The 23986-nt window shown below is 34.2% G+C and overlaps 1 protein-coding gene across 1 annotated transcript in view; it reads left to right on the forward strand.

Annotated features, from left to right (window-relative positions):
- Positions 1-373: 373 nt before the first annotated feature.
- LOC106469631 (protein spire homolog 1-like) overlaps positions 374-23986 on the forward strand; it is a 125790-nt gene continuing 102177 nt past the window's right edge. The window contains exon 1 of the mRNA XM_022399127.1: positions 374-632. Coding sequence (XP_022254835.1) covers positions 374-632 — 259 coding nt within the window. The remainder of the gene's footprint in view (positions 633-23986) is intronic.

Raw genomic sequence — 23986 nt, forward strand, 5'->3', positions numbered from 1 at the left:
TTTCATGTAAGGAATTCGGAGGTAAAAACGTAACCCTTCTATACTTTTGGATATTGTCGAAGGTCTGTTACCAAGTTTTTGTTAGTGGTTTGTAAATAAATGTCAGCCTTAGCGCTGAAGATTTTTGCGCCTCAGGCGATATTTTAATTTAAGTATGACAATATAAATTTTAAACTTATTAAGTTATAATTTACAACTACAATTATACTTAATTAGAAATTTTTATGGTACGGTATATTTCTATAGGGTATTGACTGAAGAACTGACAGCAAGCTTACACTGTATGGTTAACGGTACACCATATCCCTGACGGAGCTCTTTGGTCTGCAGTGCAGTTTGCTTCGAGAGCTGGTGCCGCATTATCAAATGAATCATGGCGGAGGGGAGACGTACGACTCCCCGATGCGAATTAGACAAATATGGCTGTGTAAGGTTATCGTCTATTTTACAGTCTTTCAATGCTCCAATTAACGAAGAACATGCTTGGGCAATATGTTATCAGACAGCAAAATGTTTTTTAAGAGAATGGGAAAATTCTGTATCGAATGTGTACTGCCTTACTGACACTTCTCAAATTCGAATACAGAAGGATGGAACGATTCACAGTTCGTCTGTTCGAACGCACCGTTCTGGTAAGTACAAAAACGATTGATATTTCTTGGTGCCATTGTTTTCATATGGAATAAAGGAGTGTTTAAGAAATCAAGTACTACTTTTACGAAAATTTCTTGTACAAAGTAGCTTTCATAAAATGTCAGATGTCGGTATTTAATGAATACAGTAGCGTAATGAGACGTGTCTTGATGAAAAGTTCGCAAGATGTACCGCGTATGGCGGTAGATTGCTTGATATATTGCCGCAGCTTTTGTTGTCCACTGGTTTATTAGTCTTAGGTTTATTTGACAGGTGTAAAAAAGTAAGCTTGCTTGTTTTCTCAAGATTACGCTGATTCTTACCATTTTTATACAGTAGTATATAAATAAATAAAATTATTTCTATTTGCTGTTGTGATTAAATTTAAACTAAAGTAGATATTAGGCTATATACGAAACTTAACATTTATAATTTAGTGTTATTTACACTTTGTTGGGTTCCGTTTAACTTTAAAAATAATAAATGTAGCTTGGGATAGCCTATATAATTATAACTAATATTATGGATAAAATGTTACTTGGGATAGCCTATATAATTATAACTAATATTATGGATAAAATGTAGCTTGGGATAGCCTATATAATTATAACTAATATTATGGATAAAATGTAGCTTGGGATAGCCTATATAATTGTAACTAATATTATGGATAAAATGTAGCTTGGGATAGCCTATATAATTATAACTAATATTATGGGTAAAATGTAGCTTGGCTTGGATGCTATTAATTCTTATTTGAAATGATTAAATGGAATTATTACCACGGAACACTAGAAACTTGTAGAATTAATTTGTTTTGCGATGGTTTGGAAACAGTTTTCTTTTAGGTATTAATTTCAAAAATAACTTTTAGAGAATGTTGTAGTAGCTGCAATAAAAATTTCTGGAAAATAAATTGGGTTTAGTAATATTCAAATTTAGCCTAGCAGCAATGTGGGTTATATGTACAGCAGAGGGTCTGTGGGAACTTTGTCAACATGTATGGTTTAAGCTTGCCACTTACGTTCAGTTGCGAGTGCTTTAGTTATAAGAGTGACAATTAATCTCGTGATTCGATTAAAAGTCGTACAAAGTGTTTGTGGCGGCGGATGATGTTTACTGGCTGCATTGCATCTAGTTAGTAGTTTAATATTAGTGACAGTTATACCTTAAACCTATGAGTCTCTGACCTGGCCATTTAGCCCATGTGTTTCATATTGATGTAGTGTTTTTTCACCACAGATATTTTATTAGGAATTAAAGCTGTTGTTTTTTAATTCCGTGACAAGTATTCAGTTTGGCCAAACACTACTGTAAAGTTGATACTTGTAACACTTCTTTATATTGTACTTAACAAAATTCTAATAGTCTTACGTTTATTTGACAGGTGTACAAAAAAGTAGGCTCACTTGATTTCTAAAGATTACGCTGATTCTTACCAGCATTATACAGTAGTATATAAATAAATAAACTTATTTCCATTTGATGTTGTGATTTACAGTTAAACTAAACTAGATGTTAGGCTATATACGAAACCTAACAATTATAATTTAGTGTTATTAACGTTATTAATATGGGCGCTTTTTAAAGTACTATAATTTATAAATGGCTAGCAAAAATACCCGCCATGTGCTGGACTTAAAGCTGTGCTGTAAATGGGGGCGTGAGCTGTTCCTTCCACTATTTTGAGCCATAGCACACAATCCGTTCGTCCTATGCTACTGGAGCGGCAGTAAACGTCATTTTCGAACTTCTGGTGATTCACTGAGTTCCTTTATACCAAATTTCAAGGAAATTGTTCAGCTAGTTCCTCACGACAAAGTTGTGACACAAGATGAACAACTCTGCTTGACATATATATAGTTAAGATAAACTTCCCATGTTTCGGTCACTTTGTTTCATAACTTCTAGCCAAACATTAATAATATAATATAATTAATATTCGCAGAAAAATTCAACGAAATAGAACTGACGTATTAATTAGAACAGTACTTTAAGGTATTTTATTTTAATATGCCATAAGGAACAATAACAATATTTTGGATAGATAAAATATTTGTATCAAGTATGGTCACCCGATGGTTCATCGGTAAATTTATAAACGGTAAAATCCGGGGTTTGATTTCCCGCGGTGGACATAGTACATGTAATCCATTTTGTAGCATTGCACTAAGAAAACAACAGTTAGGTGTGAAGTGTAGTTTTGATTTGTTTAAGAGTTTGAGGCCGAAAGTTGATTTGAATACACAAGAGCATAAGTTTTGAGCGAAAGTCAGAAATTTATTTTTCCCACTTAACAACATAAATTTACTTTTTAATTCTTATGTTACAAATTCTACAACAATTTTTCACTAAATCACAAGAACGTTAAATGTTTCTGGGAGAATTGTAGCTAGACTTTGAAGTTCAACCGTTAAATAAATTTCGCCAACAACTGGCATACTTCATCGACGCTGGATTTATCTGAAGTGACAACAACCGGCGCACTTTGTCGACGCTGGATTTAGCTGAAGTTACAACAACCGGCATACTTCGTCGATGCTGGACTTATCTGAAGTGACAACAACCGGCGTACTTCGTCGACGCTGGATTTAGCTGAAGTTGCAACAACCGGCGTACTTCATCGACGCTGGATTTATCTGAAGTTACAACAACCGGCATACTTCGTCGACGGTGGACTTATCTGAAGTTACAACAACCGGTGTACTTTGTCGACGCTGGAATTTAGCTGAAGTGACAACAACCGGCGTACTTCGTCGACGCTGGATTTAACTGAAGTGACAATAACCGGCGTACTTCGTCGACGCTGGATTTAGCTGAAGTTATAACAACCGGCGTACTTCGTCGACGTTGGATATAACTGAAGTTATAACAACCGGCGTACTTCGTCGACGCTGGATTTAGCTGAAGTTACAAGAACCGGCGTACTTCGTCGACGCTGGATTTGTCTGAAGTGACAACAACCGGTGTACTTCGTCGACGCTGGATTTAGCTGAAGTGACAACAACCGGCGTACTTCGTCGACGCTGGATTTAGCTGAAGTTACAACAACCGGCATACTTCATCAACGCTGGATTTAGCTGAAGTTATAACAACCGGCATACTTCATCGACGCTGGACTTATATGAAGTTACAACAACCGGTGTACTTCGTCGACGCTGGATTTAGCTGATGTTACAACAGCTGGCGTACTTCGTCGACGCTGGATTTTACTAGTTAATTTTTTTTTCTATATTTTGAATTGCTTTAACGTCACGGAGGAATCTTAAAAATTGACATCTAATCACGGTGTAAATCAGATCTTTCTCTATTTCATCAAAGCACTGTCAGTTACAATGAAAACAAAAATCACTTTTGAACTGTTATTGTACAGCAATGATTGGTTTATCCTCAGATTCTTAACTAGCAAGACGTATATTTTATTTAGCACGAGTTTACACTCTGCAGTAATGTTGAAACAGATTATTTCGGTTCTTTAGTGGTTGTCATGGCACCTTCTAAATCAATATTCTCTCTATACGAAAGGAATGTTTTGTCTTATACTGTTGACTGACTTAATAACAATATCAATTCTTATAGTTGAGCTTGTGCCATTGACTGAATTACGGTTGAGTTGTACGTTTGCTTGTTGACTAGCGGAGGTTGGGGGAGGTCATCGAGAGGTCAAAATCACACGAAGACTTACAATCTTAGCCCATGTTAAGCAGAAGAAAATGCGGCTATGTCTGATGAATTATATCAATAAATAACAAATTGTACGATTTCATTAGTGCTTTCGATATACCTTTCGAAAGTTTCGTATCTTACAGTTTTTACACTTTCGATGTTACATTTCCACGTAGTGTCGGAAAGACGTTCGAGTGTCATATTTACAAAGGAGGTTAGAATGGACTATCGTTAGCAGACGCAACACAAACGTTTCTCTGAAAAAAAAACAGACGGAAAATGTTTTTCATCGGTTTCAAGAATTTGTAGCGTCGGACGGAACAAAAATGATTTTTGTGTTTCATCGCAAAAAATCGAGGTCAGGGGTGGCCAACTCACAGCAGGGAGGGAACTAGAATTTCACATAGTACGTTACTGAAGGTCCACACACATATCTAAAATATTTTTCACCACAGAAGAACACAAGTAACTTTGACAAAGTCAGAGACGAAACTGAAGCTCCCAGTAGCGCCACCTCAGTGGTTCCGGACAATGCAAGTGCTTTAATTTTATAAAATAATAGAAATATTGTTGCTTCTACCAAAATGTTTTTATTTTATATATAATAGAACATCAAATTATACCTTTTAACTACATGTTTTCGTAGATTTTCTTATACTCCTTAAGTTAAAACGTTTTACTTAAAATTACAGAAATTTCGAACGGTTCTCCGTGTTTCGTAAACATTTACAGAATAACCTCTGATAGAACATATCCTGTAGTCTGCTGGACATTTACTTCCATTACTTGGATACTTACCATTCTTAAACATTCGTAAACATTTACAGAATAACCTCTGATAGAACATATCCTATAGTCTGCTGGACATTTACTTCCATTACTTGGATACTTACCATTCTTAAACATTCGTAAACATTTACAGAATAACCTCTGATAGAACATATCCTGTAGTCTGCTGGACATTTACTTCCATTACTTGGATACTTACCATTCTTAAAACACCAACAGCTGCTCTAGATGGTTTGTATCATTATCCAGTAGTACTTTGTTCGTTTAATTTTAGAACAATTGCATTAACGACTTCTTTTTTGGTTCAATCTGGACTTCAGGGCTCGATAATATCGACTTCGTTTATTTTAGGAACCTACGAACGTTTTCATTCATTATTAGATTAAACTTTGCCATCAGTTCTACTTGAACTGAAAAAAAGAACGTTTCGGGAGTAATTTAACCTATCAACATTTCCGCGAAAAGCTTGATTTCTTTCTGCCAAATGTTTAACTGTTGCAATTTTCATATTAAATATGCTTATTAAATGGTGCCGTTCAGAAAATACATTACGACAGCGTAAATAATGTTTTCAAAATAATAATGATATAATAATAAGTTAACTATTTTACTTTTGGGTAAAATTTACTCTTTATCAGCGTAGATATTGGTCTGATAATACCCAATATTGCAAAATTATTATTTTGATTAGTCCAGCGCTGCTCACAGGGATGACATGAGATATTAGCGTTTACCAACTCCCTTTATGAGATTTTACCTTCTAGCTTTGGCCATTGTAATTTTTTCCTGACACATGTTTCCAGTGGAATCGTGTTAGGAAATAGAATGTCTCGAGAAACTCTAGATGAGAAAAACATAAAATAACGAACTCTCAATAATTTTGTTAAATCTAAAGTTTAATAGAAGGGCGTGGATTGCCTCGTGATTTCGGAGTTAGGTTTCCTTAGACAGTTTCATATATTGCTTTATGTGTGGCAGTCTCAGTTAAAATGAGTTAAAACAGGTAGTTAGACCCCTTTATATAGAAGGGTAGAATAATTCGGCAAGTAAATTTGGAAATAAATGATATCGACGAAGAGACAAACAAAAAGTGTGCAATAAACATAGAAATTAAAATGAAAGCAAACGAAATGATAACCAAACAAAAGATATTTAAGCTGAATGTAAACCGAATGTAAAATTGACAACTTAAGAAACGCTGGTTGGCTAACTAACAGCAGGCCAACGCACAAAACAACCTGATTGGTTGAAAATCAAGACGAAACCGACTAAAGCATATAAAATTAGCAAATATTCACATTGATACCTTAATGACTTAATCAAGCAGTTCAGGCAATCGGGCCATTGTACAATAGGCAACATCAAGGAGTTGAATCTTTCATATATAAATGGCCCATGTGATGGTTAAGATTATGTTCGATAGGTAATGCTATAAATTTACAGTCCCAGAAAAGCTTTTTATGTGTCGAAACCACATTAGTAATTCCAAGAACTCACAAGTAAAAGCACAGAAGAATGTGTAATAATGTCAACCACACTGTGTCTGTAATATGTGAAGAGGCCTTTTGTTAAATACCAGGACTCATCAAGCCGATTGGCATACGATATATGTAGTGTTGGTAGAAGCGCTATTTATATCATCAGTTTCGTGGACAACAGCCGTTATGGTGTGAACTGTAAGTGTTATCAATTTTGTTTAGGGCATTTCCCAATCAGAATTAGGCAAGGATTAAAACACAATATTAATTATCTAATTTAGTTTATACCAACAATTGTTATTATTTTATTATCGTTCAGAAAACTGGCGAATCAGCAAGCCAGTCCTGTTCCCAGAGTGCATCAAGCAACGACAGCGTCAACGGAAGAAAACCATATTAATAATTGTAAGGACTTATGACTGAACGCAAAGACGAATAAGTTATATATATGTCAACTACACTGTATCTGCCATATTCGGTGTCGACAAGGCCTTACGACTAATGACAGGGTTGATCAGGCGCTATTTATATTATACATTTCAAGAACATCAACTGTTATGGTGTAAACTAGGTTACGATATAAACGTTCTACAACTGCGTGGACGACACAAATTGTACGTATGTTCATGTTTCGTCGGAAAAGTAACCACAGAACTTGCTTTGCTACAGTAGCAACCCAGAAATACATCATTACAACAATTACTTTCTGTATTAACTTAGATCTTATGTTTTATGGAAGATGGGTGTAGAATGTTAAACCTAACAAAACCCACCTGTTACTTCAGGCTAAGTCAAGTGACTTGCTGATACTGTCACCGTGTGCGTGGGTCGTTTATACCCACCCGTTATACCCCTACATTTCCATTATCATTGATTGATGAAAGTGGAAATGAGGTCACACGTATTTTATGGTCTTTTGTACGTTTTATTTACTTTATCAACTTTCTTCCCAGAAATTATCATGTTTCGTGAACTTGAAATGTCATGGGTTAAATCAAACGCAGTTCAGACAAAAGATGATGCAAGACTGCGAATAGTGTTTATTGTGTTTTAGTTGGAAGACTTGTTGGGAGGGGTCCTTGGTTGAATGGGGCCATATTGTCAAATACGGTAAAATCGGTCGTTGTTTAGCTGTTGTCTGCAAAAAAAAAAAAAAAAAAATACCCAGTAATTACATCCAAACCATTGAAAGTAGTTAATGAAATGGGAACGAAATTTCAATATTTTCATCGGCTCTAAAGTTAAAATAAAAGTAACAAAAAACTTTAAATTTATTATAGAATCAGTGTTATTTGCCATTTTTGAAAATTGTCAAGTTAATATGTTATTTTCCTTTCTTCATGAAAACGTGATTGAGACCCAATCTGTTCTTTGATTCACAATGTTATTAGTCATTTCCCAGATAGGACAGTGGTAAGGCTTCGGATTTACAACGCTGAATTCAGGGGGTTTGATTCTTCTCGGTGGACACAGCAGATAGCCTGATGTGGCTTTGCTATAAAACACACACACGTTGTTGGACAAGACTGGTGTGTTTATACATTAATGTGTGAGAAAGCTGGATTTATTTTCTTATAAAGACATATATATACGTATGTACTCAACAAAGTAAATGGAAATAATTTGAATACATTTTTATAGTTAATCATTCCTACGTCATACAAAAGTAATTTTCTGAAATTTTAAAGAAATGAGAAATGAAATTCATATATATATATATATATATTATCTATATTCCTTCTCATACAGCGAGTAAGGCTTTCCTTGCAATGATTAACATTTTTATGGCGAAGTAAAAGTCCACGACCCATGACAGTAAGCCCCATAATTAGGGTACGATACGTCAGTCTGCTTTATTGTTCAATATTTTATAGACTTTTTTTTCATCGTAACTGTTGCATGCGGTCTTGTTTAAACTGTGAAAGCGACCAAAATATTTTAAAATATTTGTATTAAAAGGCTTCTAGTGTAATTTATAAAAATAATAATAATTCATTGCTCTGCAGAGCACGACCAGATCCCTTGGTGTATGCCGGTTTAATAATAGGCTACGCCACAGAAACACTTTCAGAAACGTTGTAGATGGGTGTCCTATTTTGTAAAGACATTATCTTCATGTAGTGATTACCGTGGCTCAAAACGATATTGGCATAATACATGTTAAATACACACGCACAAGCTCTAAAACCTGCATTCAACATGGAAACCTAACACCGTGCTTAACAATTTACGACATGTTTAATTGTATGATTACTACTACGCCCCTCCCCTAATGACTCATCTGTAAACTTGAGGACTTATAACACAAAAATTCAACACAGCTATTTATGCTCAACAATAAGCTTCTAAACTGCAGGTATCAAAGCTTAATTTTCAGCGTTATAAGCCCTTAAGTTTACCGTTGAACAACCAAAGGGTAACGGCATCAAATCTTGCAGTAAATGTTGCTCAAAATGTCTTGAAAGTGAAGTATCGGATATATTTCCAGCTGTGACGATACTTTTGAATTCCAACACTTTGATACGCAATATATCATAGATATATTTGTGAAAGTAATGTATGGTTGAAATATATTTATCGCGATATATAAGTTTTAAGTAATTTTTCGTTGTTGTTTTTGAAACTGCTGGATGAATTTGTAGATCTGATGTAATTTATTTAGTTTGTGGTTTACGTTTCGTTGCCGCAAAAACGTGCTCCATATTTTGGAACCATGCATGTTCTATAAGAGTGGCGGTCAATCCCAACTATTCGGTACATAAGAGTAGTCCAAAAGTTGACGGTGGGTGCCGCTGAGTAGCTGCCTTCCCTCTCGTCGATCTCGTGTATAATATTAAACTGTATAGTAATAGACGCTTAATACGAATTCTATGGTCAAAAATCGCACAATCGCTACTTTCGGTATATTTTTCATCGCTGGAAAAATATGCCTCTAACTGTATAGATATATACAATTCGTACTGCATATATATTTATACATATAATTCAGAACCTTCATTTTCGTAAACCTACAAACATATAAATTAATAAAAGGAAATGAAAAACCACGTGAAAAGGAATATCTTAGAGTAAAATGAACATCGCGACTGTTGGTTGTCCCTCTAAGTTGAAATATGTTAGGTGGCGTTTTGATTAGTTTTTGAAGGTTTAGTGATTATTATGTTATTGAAGTTTTCAATAAATATACCTGAATAACTCAGGCGGTTGAAGCCGGTATAGAACATGATACGGAATGGTGCGCACGTTCTAATTCAGCTTAGTAAACATGTATGTATGTACTCGTAAATCGCTGTCTGCAAAAAACAATACTGACCTGTATATGTAAAAATATAATAAACCTGCGAAACTGCTCTGGTGAATTTGATTGAACGTTAGTATCCTAATAAATGCAGGGGTTATTGTTTAATGGAGTTTCTCATTTGTCTGTGTTCGACTGTGCTTCCTTTCATTTTATATATAAAAAAAACTAACATTATTCGTCAGCCTGTTGACCATACTAGGAACTAGGTGACGTTGGTGTGAAAGACCTTTGCTTCTTTTTTTATAAAGCTATATGGTAATAATCATAATAATATAAAATAATGATACGTTAGTGCTATGTAGGTTTAGAAAGGTTGCACTTAACTAAGGAATCTATATAGACTTAGATGAAAAGGATAAGGGCCTAAAGGAGTGGGCCGGAAAATAAGCTGTATTATATTTTAGATAAACATGTTATTTTAAGTTGTAAAACATCTTGCATAATTTCCAATATTGAAATAACCTCTTCAGTTTTTCTTATCTTTCATCATCTTTGCCAAATTTGGTGGCAAAAAAACCGTACCATTAGATATAATGTAATAGCCAGTTTCTGAAGCACAGTCTCAAACAATGTTTCTCAAATGGTGGGTGGGTCGCGACTCCCAAGGGGTCGCGAGCAGGTTTTCAGGGGTCACGAGCCGTCTGCGCTAAGTTAAATTTTTTTTAGCCCTCATATATGGGAGGTGCACATATGTTTTTTCATCCTTGTAGAGATAATGGGGGGGGGGCGGACGGGGGGGGGTTGTTTGGCAAATCCGGCTGGGTAACACTGATGAATATTCCTTGTGCAGACTTAAGCTGAATTCATTCTACTTTTCGAAAAATAATTTTGAGTAAACGGTAATACGGTAAATTCCGGAAATGTATTGCACAGAACATACCGAACACAGAAAACAAAGAAGAAACCAACAGGGGAAAATGTACAAATAAAATAACAATCTTTGTTCATACAATCAAAATATATGCTGGAGCTTTACCTAAATTTGGCCAGTTTCTAAGTCCATTACATATACTTCTTGCTGCTGGGGCATAGAGAAATTCTTACTTTTACTCTGGCTCAGGATTAAGTCTGGGGACTTACAACGCTAAAGATTGGTTTTCGTTGCCCGCGGTGGGCAGAGCATAGACAGCCCATTGTGTAGCTTTGTGCTTAACAACAAACAAACCGTTGGCCAGGACGAAGAACAAAATCAAGAAAATATACTCCTAAATCATACTAGCTTGAGCAAGTCTCTGTGCCATCACTCGAAATGAGTCTGACCTCACTCCATTAGGACGTGAAATATATACATGGCCAAAAAAGTACAGGACCTATTGAACAGTCGTTTTATGGTAAGTAGCCTTTAGGATTAGCGCAAGTTAACGACCTTTTGTTCATCCAGTTAAAGCAGAACATCTTAACAACAGTTGAGAAAAATCATACCAAATGTATCTAAATGAAGAACTCTTCAAGGTAGTTTATTTGACGATTTCTCCAGTTGTTTTTAATGCTCATTACTTTTGCGGGCGAGTTGAGTTTTAAGCTCAAGGAAAGTTCTTTAATAAAATTGTCGTGTGTATAAATTGGTTGACTAGGAGAACATAAAATACAGTGATATGCCTCGTTCTCCAATTTTCAATACAATTTATGTACATAATTATTCGCAACTACTTTCAGTACTTTTACAAAGAAAAGAAAATATCTTAGTGCCAGCAAAGATCTTCAGATGTGATGGTTACATTACCAAAAGGCAATTCAAAGTACATTTATCGGTTCTCGCACAATAAAAAATTTACTTATCAGTATAATTGCTTTCAAACGCCAGGTTATTTTAGAAGATAAACATTAAATTACCGTAAGTCTTAGATCAGAACATCTCGTCCCACTAGTAACAGTCCTGTACTTATTTGAATTTTATCTACTTTTAATGGAACATTGCTGTTTAGAGCACTTCTACAGTTAGCTAGTTGGATTCGATTTGTTATGAAGGGAAGAGCTCGTGTGCTTTTAAAGAGGAATGACAGTGGAATGCAGCATTGGTATAGTACATGTGTCCAAGATATGTCAACTTCATTTTAGTTTATGTACTAAAGAAAAGAAAGACCAATATACATTCGAATATGAAATATCGACCCGGTTACGTAAAATTTCTCTCTCGCTTTTTTTTTTTATCGTATAAATTTTGAAACGTGTTATGCAACGAAGCTCCACGTCTAGCATCAAATTTAACGCCTAACACTTTAAACCTAGAATCACCAATAGACAAAAACTCCCTCGGCATTTTAAACATAATTTTATAAACTATTTGTGCACCAATTTGCTTGTGGGACCATGTCTGTTGGTTTAGGGTACCTAATAACGTACGAGTAGCACATAAAATTTAACAAAAATACCTCCAATATATAATTCCGCTAATTACTGCTAGATTCTTTAAGTATTTTACGTAGAAATGTGTGGTTTCTTCCTATTTGTAATTAGGTCTTTATACTGAGTGTTTTATTAGATAAACAACAACAACATATCATTACTTAACACGATGAATATGTGGATCTGCCGGAAGTGGACAGTATACAAACAAGATAGTAATTTGAGGTTTAATTAAAGAGGCCAACATTCGCAGACGAATGCAACATGTCTCCGCCACACAATCCCAACCTGGCCAATTTTTAAACCAGAAAAATCGTGAAAAATTGAAAACTATCTATATCACTGCATGGGTCATGCAATAAGGTCTCTTTGTTCCAAATCTCATGAAAGTTGGTTGAAATACACATGAATAGTTCGCGAAAACCCCAAACTGTACTTTCCTCGCTGGAAAATTGAGCAAAAGTAAAAAATTCCAAAATTGTCTATATCTCTGTTTTGGACCTGTTAGAAGTATCTATAAATTGGCCGAAATACGTCAGAGTAATTTGTCAAAAAATCCTAACAATATCTTGACTTCTTATAATTGTTCTATGTCAATGTGTGGAATCTGTAGAAAAGTATTTTTGTACCAAATCCCATGTAAATTGGTGAAAATACGGCCAAGTAATTGACTCCAAAATTATGCTTTTTTGTGTCAGTTCTCGCCTCTCTAAAAAGACTCGAAATGGGCAAATCGAACTTTTTTGTATGTCAATGTGCTGGGCGCATGAAAATTGATATTCCTGAAAATTTTTATCTTGATTGCTGTAAATATGACCGCACAGGAGCCCAAAAATATACATTTTTGAGTTGTTTTACTTTTGACCACATAAAACTATTTAAAAGGTCTAAGTAAAAAAAAAAAAAAAAAAAAAAAAATTGTCGGGGCGTGCTGGCCTAAGGTAAAACCCTACCAAATTTCAACATAATCAGCCGAGAAATGAAGGAATGGCGGTCGATTTAAAAGTATTTGGAAGGAGAAGAAACAATAAAAAACAGTATGTCTCTCTGCAGAGATATAATGAAAGTTTCAGACTGTAGGCCAGCAAATCCATTGCACTCACGGAACTCCATGTGATGAGTTTCACGGTCGCGCTGCAGCCCATAAGCTACTCGGTAGCTGTTTTATTTGGTTATGGGAAAGATCATACCTCTTTCAGTTTGATAATGCATATCACATACACTATTGAGTAGTAATTTGGAACAAGTAACATCCAGTGTGTGCTATGAATAGCTCAGAACCCTGCGTTGAATCCAGTTGAACAGCTCTGGAACATTTAAAACAACAGCTGTGGGAAAGAAGAGACCTACTCGAAACCTTACTTAACTCGAAAGTTGCTTTACAAGAAAAGGGGCAATCTGTTGCGCCAGTTGAGTATCATCGATAGGTAACCACACTCTTTATCAGTAAACATGACAACTGATTCTCAAGGTGTATTGTCACCTAATAGATTTGGTAATATAGTTGTGTGTGCAGTGTGACGGATTTATTATTCTATATTTATTTTAATGTCGATTTTTGTTTAAATTAAACTTATATTTAGAAATGTACACAACGTATACAATTAAATATGCATTGCGAAACTCCCGCCTATTCTGTAAATAAGATTCTCGAGTGTAAGAATCAACAACATGTGTGTGTACGTAAACACTAGTGTAGCTTTGTATTGTTACGTGGTCTGCATTTTCGAGAAACTCTCCACACACCTATAAATATAACTAACGCGACGCGCCTAAAAACAGTATCTATTTTTAGTTTGCTTTAGTTGGTGTGCTACAAATTTCGGACACTATAACTGTGATTCTTTTAACGCTTATTAATCGGGAAACTTAATATATTTGACCAGGAACATTTATAAATTTCGAACATTACAAACCGTTTAACTTCAGTGGATTCACATAGGACATTAGTACTTTTACGAAAACATTACCTAACGTCACCGGTAGCAAAAATCGGCGTGTAATCAGTGAATTTCACAGAGCTAGCTAGCTTTCTATTAAGTGAATTGTACCCACATCAAAATTAACTCGCTCATCGTGAACCCTCGATAAGACATCAAGGAAGTTCCATACTACAAAGAAGACTTTATATTGCTTGTAAGTTTGTAAAACTTTTGTATATAAATCATTGTTTGTAATAAGTGTTTGTAATAACCGTTATTGTAAATTGTTTTATTGTTTGTATATTAAAACATATTTGTATAAAGGCAAATATCATAAATTGGATATATATCGGCATTTATTTAACTACTAAATCTAAATTACAATTTAATCCAGTTTTAGGCTATTTGCAATTGTAATATAACAGCAATAATAAGTTTAAAAAATATAGCTTTATTAAGATTTTGTCATTTTAAGGCCAGAGTTTAAAGATCAAAGGTCAGTTACCGGTACTTTTAAAACACGTTGCTGATAATAAGAATTATAATTGGCAGTTTTTTTTTTAATTAAAGGAAAACGGTTTTTATACAGTTATATTACAGTTATATGAATCGTACCTGTGTCTTGTTAGACTCCAACAATGTGAACTTTGAATGAGTAAAATTTCACTCGCTGTACAACGAATTACAGTTATATGAATCGTACCTGTGTCTTGTTAGACTCCAACAATGTAAACTTTGAATGAGTAAAATTTAACTCACTATTGCAATAAACCTGACCGGTGAAGTTCTGTAAATGTTACTAAAATTTTTGATTAGAATTTATGTTCTACACCAAAGTTTTTTAAAATGAAATATTTAAGCGCATAAGCTGAAATATGAAGTTTTGACAAATTTCGCGGACTTTCTAGCACGTGTATTTTCCCACTTGTCTTACGAGCTCAAGCTTACAATTTCACTGACGACTTCAGAGCATTAAACAAACCCTTTCCATAAAATTCGCCTCGAAAATTGTTTGACGTTAGATATAGTTTATCTATTTTTTATTGTACTGATACAAAGTAACATTTATTGTTGTATTTTTTAATGCTTTGTAATAGTGTTTCCTTTTTTATTGCTGTTCACAAGGAACGTGTATTGAAATGTCTCTCCTAGCAACAAGTAGCTAGGAAAACTCGCTGCAGTGATACAAGTTTGTTACAGAACACAAGTTCGCAGCCATAAATTTCAGCGTACGAAAAAACATTTTGATCCTAGAAGACACGTCAAGGGTAAATCTCTTCAACGTATTTGGAATTCTGGGATATTTTTATTATTCTATAATTTCTGCGTTATTATTTTTGAATATAACAATAATGCGATCAGTTTCTACAGATAATATTTGAACAAATTCATTTGAGAGAGTGTGTAATATCGATTTTTCTTCGTACGTTACTAGTTTTTGATGTCGCATGTGTAAAGAATACGTTTGCCTCACTACAATCTGTATGCAATATTTTATATTTGTAAGCTAATACAAATAAAGAAACATAATGCTATATTATAGTTGGCATTTTGCATGTCATGGAAATATAAAAAAACTGGTTGTTTTTTTCATATTGCAAGCTAGTAAATAGCCTCTTTACAGTCTAGGGTTGAGTTTTCTCATCGACCTCAGAAGAAAGGTATTCGCAAGGTGACCACTACACCTTTAGGGTATTCAAACACGGAAACGAAAGCAAGGGAGTTAGCTTATTATTACGATGTCCACCTGCCCTTGTAGAACCGGTTAAACGTATAGCAAGACCGGTAGGAACAGACGTTTTTTGTCGCTGCAGGTAGAATTAAAAGAGGAGGTTGAGTAAATGAGGCATAGAGAAAGGTTGCAATTTTAAATAAAAATCATCGACGTAATGTTGAAACTTACTATATAAAGTATAGGACTATGCTGAAGGATGGGTCCTTCCTGTTTATGTAACTCATGGTCTACACGCTATTTGTTTGAAATGTCCTTATATGTTTGTTTTCAAGATTTAATATGTACAGTGCGTAAAGAAACTAACATTTCTTGTTCGGACACTAAACATTTTAGTCAATGTCTTGGCGGTGACATCACGTCCAAAATGGATCAAGACTGTCGAACATTATTTTGTTACGTCACACAGTTTGGATTATACAAAATATATAAATAAAGGTCATTGGTAATTTTCAAGCTTAGTGCAGAATGAAGGGAAAAAACGCTGTCACCGTCCGATGAGTAAATCGGGATTTTCAGCCGGACGATACAGCGTCCACTGGGTTTAAGGAGTTAAGCAACAACAACCTTTAAATTATAATACCAAAATCTCAGAACATAACATTTCGTTTTTATATTATATGACTAATTATAGAATGAGTAGGACATTACACCACTGAAAGTATCCTATAAAAACAACTACTTGCTTAAGCTATCAATGTATATTCTATACTTTCAAACAGTGTTATAAAGTGTAAGCAACCTATTAAGACTACCGAAGTTTATAAAATCATGGATTAAAAAAACACAGATACTCGAAGACATCAGTTGTTTTTTTTATTTCTGCTTGTTTTTTGAATGTTCTTACAATGCTACTCATGAGCCATCTGTGCTAGTCGTCCGTACTTTTGAACTGATAGAGAAAAGGCAGTTAGTCATCAGCACCCACCGCCAACTCTTGGGCTACTTTTAGGTAGTAGGATTTGACCATCACTCTTATAATGCGCTAGCGGTCTTAAATTGTGGAGTACGATTTTTTCTTTTTTGCTTTAACGGGACAAGAACATAGAATCCGCATACCTACAGTCCGGCAAGATAACCACTGAGTCACGCTCAGCCCATCGATAGAAGAGTAGAATATAAGTTATAAAGGCGTTTATATTTTAATACGTAGACCAACAGTCAATCAGTGTCTGTCTTAATTTCGCCTCCACATCCTTCGCAGCAAAATCTTCGTTACAGGCAAACAGAAATTTGTCATTTAACTAACTTCGTTTTGAAATTTACTATCATCAGTATTCTACGTTTCTCACAATTTCTGAATGTCCAATGTATTATAACAATAATGTTTACAAGTAGTTCTGTATATCGAACTAGGCTATATACAGGTAAACAACCCCTCCATTCGGTGCAATATCTCCTACGTACCTCTCCCCCCCCCCCCCATAACCTCCCAGTCCGGTGAATGGATTGTAAAACAAAGCAGTTGTTACAAAATAAATACAATATTTTATTCGTGGGTGTTTCAAGAAGGTACAATAAAGACAAACAAACTTTCGTTTGGCATATGTGTACTAAGCTTCTAAAGCACGGCTTTAGAAACTTAGTACACATATGCTAAACGGATGTGTTTGGATGGAGATTATGTGCTTTAGAAGCTTAGTACACATATGCTAAACAGATGTGTTTGGGTGGAGATTATGTGCTTTAGAAACTTAGTACACATATGCTAAACGGATGTGTTTGGATGGAGATTATGTGCTTTAGTAAGCTTAGTACACATATGCTAAACAGATGCGTTTGGATGGAGATTAACAGAATATTCATCCATTTTTTGTCACTCTCAGTTTCTCATCTTTAGCAGCTCGTTACCGCAGAAACGTACTCTACTCTCTGGGATATTGAGTGCGTTATAAGAGTGACGGTCAAACCCGATTGTTCATTCAGTCAATAGTAGCTCAAGAGTTGACGGCTGGCGCTGTTGACTAGGTGCTTTAGTCTCTCAATTCAAATTTAGGGACGACTACGTATATATAACGCTCGTGTATAGCTTTGCGCGAAAATTCTAAAACAGAAACATTATAGTTAAAAAAAAAATACATCTTTTGACTTTCGTTGAATGATTGTGAAACTTAAAAGAGGTATAAAATCAAAGGACAAAACTGTCAAATCACCTTCTTCAAAATTCGTTTTAACCTGTTAAATGCGTGTAATCAGAGTGATAGTTGTCTGTGTAGAGTTACTCGTAGATGATTCAACTGCGTAAAGTTTTCGATCAAACTGACTTTACTGAATTCAACAGCACTACCTTATCGTGAGAGTCGCGGTAGGATTTGTAAAGAAGCTATTAGTCATGACCAAGTTATTGATTTGATGCTAATGATACTGCTAAACTATAACAAAGTCTGCTTTTATACACGTGAAATAATTACTGATTCTTTTATAATATAAAATGTATATATATATATATATATATACTTAAAATTCTGCATCCAAGAATTTTGACAAGATATTTCGATTTATTTTTTATATTGAAGCAAAAGAAAATGAACGGATTTTACTGGTAGTTGATTGGCCTGTAAATGTGCTACTATTGATTTAGCTTTTAATGTGAGATGTTTGAGATGTTTTCAGTGAACGTATATGTTTCTTCATACTTCTTTTGTCCAGGTACAGATAAATTCCCCTGACCTGTAACTTCACATTTTAGTATGTCATAAATTCTATGTGCAAATAAAAACCCCTGACATTAAGTTAAGAGCTTCGGGGCTAGTGTAATAAGTTGATAATAAACCGAGAGTTTCGATGTTGGTTATGTCCCCTGACAATAATCCGAAAATTCCGGTGCCAATCCCCAGCAAATAAGCATGTATAAATCCTCTGAAGACTGATCTTATAATAGAAACAGCGTAATATTCGCTTCTCAACTCATATTCCTTTAGTGCACACAATAACATTAAGTGAAACAGTATTAATCCTTCAGTATTTCAATATAATTTTATTTATTTACAAGTATTATTCATGACATTACTTACGGCCACCGTTGTGTGACCGTTTTCCTTCAATTGATCTTTGGTGTTAATATATCTACTACACTTTTTCCACGTCTATCAAAATTGCTCCTGGCCTTTTTTGTTTGTTTGAAGTTAAGCACAAAGCTACACAACCGGCTATCTGTGCTCTGCCCACCACGGGTATCGAAACCCGGTTTCTAGCTTTGTAAGTCCGCAGATATACCGCTGTGCCACTGGGGGGCTGCTCCTAGTCGCGAAGACTCAGTTCATTTTTTAAGAAGAAATTTGTTTGTTTAATGTTAAACACAAAGCTACATAATGGGCTAACCGTGATCTTCCCACTTCGGGTATCGAAACCCAATAATTAGCGTTATAAGCCATCATACCTCTGAGCCACCGGGGGGTTTAATAAGAAATAGTCGTCTATGAAACATTAACCGTAAGCTCTGTTGTATTGATTTTTTTTGAATAATTAGTTGTCAAGAATTAGAAATGATTTAAATAATAATAAATCTGTCATCGCATCTTTTGGGTACACATTTATTCTTCGGTCAAAGCTTGCTAAGTCATTAATACTTCAAGAAACGTCCAAAAAATGAATAAATGATAACTATTTACAATCACAATAACTGTTTGTTGGGATGTTGACACTGTTAAAACACGTGGAATAACAAGGTGGCGGGAACAAAAAACAACAAAAATCTGTCACAACAACTGTTTGTTGGGATGTTGACACTGATAAAACACGTGTACTGACAAGCTGGTAGGGAAAAAAATCTGTCTCAACAACTGTTAGTTGGGATGTTGACACTGTTAAAACACGTGTAATAGACAAGGTGGTAGGAACAAAAAACAACAAAAATCTGTCACAACAACTGTTTGTTGGGATGTTGACACTGATAAACAACGTGTACTGACAAGCTGGTAGGGAAAAATATCTGTTAGTTGGGATGTTGACACTGATAAAACACGTGTAATGACAAGCTGGTAGAAACAAAAACTGTCTACAATCACAACAAGAGTTTGTTGGGACGTTGGCATTCTGAAAATACGTGTAATAGACAAGGTGGTATGAACTTCCAAAACTTACTAGTTCCGCTTTCCTTGCATACCTATTCTGAACTTACTTGTTACAGAAAGTAACCATCTATTAAACTTTTAAAAACATCTTACCGGGATTTCTAAGGTTCCCGTTGTATTTTATTTAACCCTATTCTTTGATTCAGAAGGACGCAAATTATGTGCTACCATATGTCTACTGCACTGTATTACTGTTTATACACCATAGGTTTTGTATTAAATTGGTGTATTACTGTTTATACACCATAGGTTTTTGTATTAAATTGGTGTATTACTGTTTATACACCATAGGTTTTTATATTAAATTGGTGTATTACTATTTATACACCATAGATTTTTATATTAAATTGGTGTATTACTATTTATACACCATAGATTTTTATATTAAATTGGTGTATTACTATTTATACGCCATAGATTTTTATATCAAATTGGTGTATTACTATTTATACACCATAGGTTTTTATATCAAATTGGTGTATTACTATTTATACACCATAGGTTTTTATATCAAATTGGTGTATTACTATTTATACACCATAGGTTTTTATATCAAATTGGTGTATTACTGTTTATACACCACAGGTTTTTATATCAAATTGGTGTATTACTGTTTATACACCATAGGTTTTTATATCAAATTGGTGTATTGCCGTTTATACACCAAAGGTTTTTATATCAAATTGGTTACCCCCTATCCCCAATATCATGTTACTGAAAAGTTTTCTGATCTGTTTTCCCTGAGTAACATGTCATGAGTGGATGGCAATCTTGACATTCTTTCTTGTACGTTTTGCTAAGGGCGATTCTTGAAGATTTTTATAGTAACTGGTTTTACTTTTGCTATAATGACGTCATTTTATATACTTTCAGGGTTATTGCACTTTTTATTTTGTATACAAAAAGAAATTTAGTATAGGCCTACACGACGAAATCGAACTTTGCATACCCTGACCAGTTTAGGCCAGTATACGCCGATAATTAAGCTTAATAATAAATTTTGTACTTGTCTTATAACACGAAAATTATTTAAACAAAAGTTATATAGATGTATGAAGCACTTTTTTATGTTTACAAGATTATCTTTTTAAATAGAAACATTTTTTTCGCTGAGGGACCATAAATAATGAAATTACTGTTACAACGGTTTTATTTCGTAGCCATGTTCTTTAGGATTGTTCTGGTAAATAATACAAAATATATTCCACTTAATGATAAGGAAAGAGTTTTATTTCTTTGACTACAAGTTCTATAACTTGTGAAGTTATAGACGTTCCACGTAACGTATATTTTGATTAATTCGATGCAGGATATTTGTACTAAAGTTTTCTAACAACGTAGAGTTGAGAATACTGTGAATTGTACATGGAACAAAGTTTAATGTTTTCTCCTCTTATATTGCCATTTTCTGCATATGGATGAGAATAGTATATTAAACAGATTTTACCGGTCCCTACATTTGAATCAGAATAGAATATTAACCACAGTTTATCATATACCACATGTGAATGAGAATAGTATATTAAACACTTTTTACCGGTCCCAACATTTGAATCAGAATAGAATATTAACCACAGTTTATCATATACCACATATGAATGAGAATAGTACATTAAACACATTTTACCGGTCCCAACATTTGAATTAGAAGAGAACATTAACCACAGTTTATCATATACCACATATGAATGAGAATAGTACATTAAACACATTTTACCAGTCCCAACATTTGAATTAGAAGAGAACATTAACCACAGTTTATCATATACCACATATGAATGAGAATAGTACATTAAACACATTTTACCGGTCCCTACATTTGAATCAGAATAGAACATTAACCACAGTTTATCATATACCACATATGAATGAGAATAGTACATTAAACACATTTTACCGGTCCCTACATTTGAATCAGAATAGAACATTAACCACAGTTTATCATATACCACATATGAATGAGAATAGTACATTAAACACATTTTACCGGTCCCAACATTTGAATTAGAAGAGAACATTAACCACAGTTTATCATATACCACATATGAATTAGAATAGCACTTGAAACACCTTTCACTATTTTAAATATATGAGGTCTTATGCTAAAATAATGTAGCTGTATGTATATTTCAAGACAGATAGGGATATTTGTACGCTCGCGCGCGCGCGTGTGACTGTCCATTAACCCGTCCTTTTTTGTGTGTGACTAGTGACTATGTTATAAAATCTCTTGGTTAAATCACAGTCGTTGGCCAAGGTCTTCCATAGAACAACACGTATCTAGTAGGATGAACCTGCAGGCTGTCTTCCTACGCCATCCTGTTTATTAAGGAAAGGATTGTGTGGTAATAACCTCATTTAAGGACGACGTAATTGACGATGTTGTATGTGATCCAAAAGGTTTATTTATATACCAATTTATCTGGTATCAGATTAAGAAATTGTTAGTTATTACAATTTCGAATGGTCTGAAACCGAGCTAAATGATAATTTAAATATAGTAGTTAAATAAATGCCAATATATCTCCAATTTATGATATTTGCCAACAAGATTGATACGGACATTTTCTCTTTTTTAAAGACAAATATATTTTAATACACAAACAATAATACAATATACAATAACGGTTATTACAAATAGTTATTACAAACAATGATTTATTAACAAAAGTTTCACAAACTTACACGCAATATAAAGTCTTCTTTTTAGTCTGGAACTTCCTTGATATCTTATGAGCGAGTTAATTTCGAGTTGACAAAGGTACAATTCACTTAATAGGGAGCTAGCTAGTTCTGTGAAAGTCACTGATCACACGCCGATTTTTCCTACCGGTGACGTTAGGTAATGTTTTCGTAAAAGTACTAATGTCTGATGTGAATCCACTGAAGTTCAATAATTTGTAATGCTCGAAATTTATAAACGTTCCTGGTTAATATATCTGAAATCCCCGATTAATAAGCGTTAATCACAGTTATAGCTTACGAAGTTTATAGCACACCAACTATAGCAAACTAATAATATATATACTGTTTTTTGTTTTTTTTGTGCGTGTCGCATTAGTTATACTTATATGCGTGTGGAGAGTGTCTTGAAATTTCAGTTTTACATAACAATGATGATGCTAACACCAACGTTTACGCACACACGTATATTGTTGATTCTTACACTCGAGAATCTTCTTCAACTTTAGAGAATAGGCGGGTGTTTCGCAACACATATTTAACAGTATAAGTTATGTACATTTCCAAATATAAATTTGATTTAAGTAAACATCGATATTAAAATAAATACATAATAATAAATCCGTCACAAAATACAAGACCGATATCTATATGTTTAGGGTAACGTTCTTATACACCTTTGAAACATATAGTTACGCTAGGTTATTTTAATTCGAGTTGTAAATTATTGATGCTAAATTAAAATAAAAATCGTAACAAAATCCGCGTGTGTAATCAATGGTTATAATTTTACACTTTTAAATGAAATTACTCGGAGATTGGAGAATTTCATTCTTCACCAGATTTTCTGTAGAAAACAGAGGCTTTTTTGTGTGTAACTTCTAAAATGAAAAGAATTTGTGAGTTTTACTTGTATGCTTTTGATGTGTGTGTGAGTGCAGCATGAGATTGTGTCACAGCGCGTGGGCTAGGTTTATAATGTTGGTGTGAGCGTGACGTTTAGCATTTAATTGATTCCCTCAGGCTGTAAGGTAGAAATAGTGAAAATAGTCTGTGTATTTTAATAATTAAAATTGTATTCGGTAATATACATACCTACTTGACCCTATACATTTACATATCTCTTAAATGCGTAGCAGAGTCGTTATAAATTCTGTACTTAACGCTTATTTAAAAAAAGTGTCGATACGAGGACAGTATTGGTTTTAAACAAAACTAAAGTTAGTCCCATCTCCAGGTCTTATTAATTCATTAAGAAACTTCATACTTTACCCTTCTCTAATATTATATGAGGTTGTATTTTTAGACGTATATATATATATATATATATATATATAGAGAGAGAGAGAGAGAGAGAGTAGTAA

This window comes from Limulus polyphemus, unplaced genomic scaffold (genome assembly GCF_000517525.1).
Source record: "Limulus polyphemus unplaced genomic scaffold, Limulus_polyphemus-2.1.2 Scaffold98, whole genome shotgun sequence".
Taxonomy (NCBI): Eukaryota; Metazoa; Arthropoda; class Merostomata; order Xiphosura; family Limulidae; genus Limulus; species Limulus polyphemus.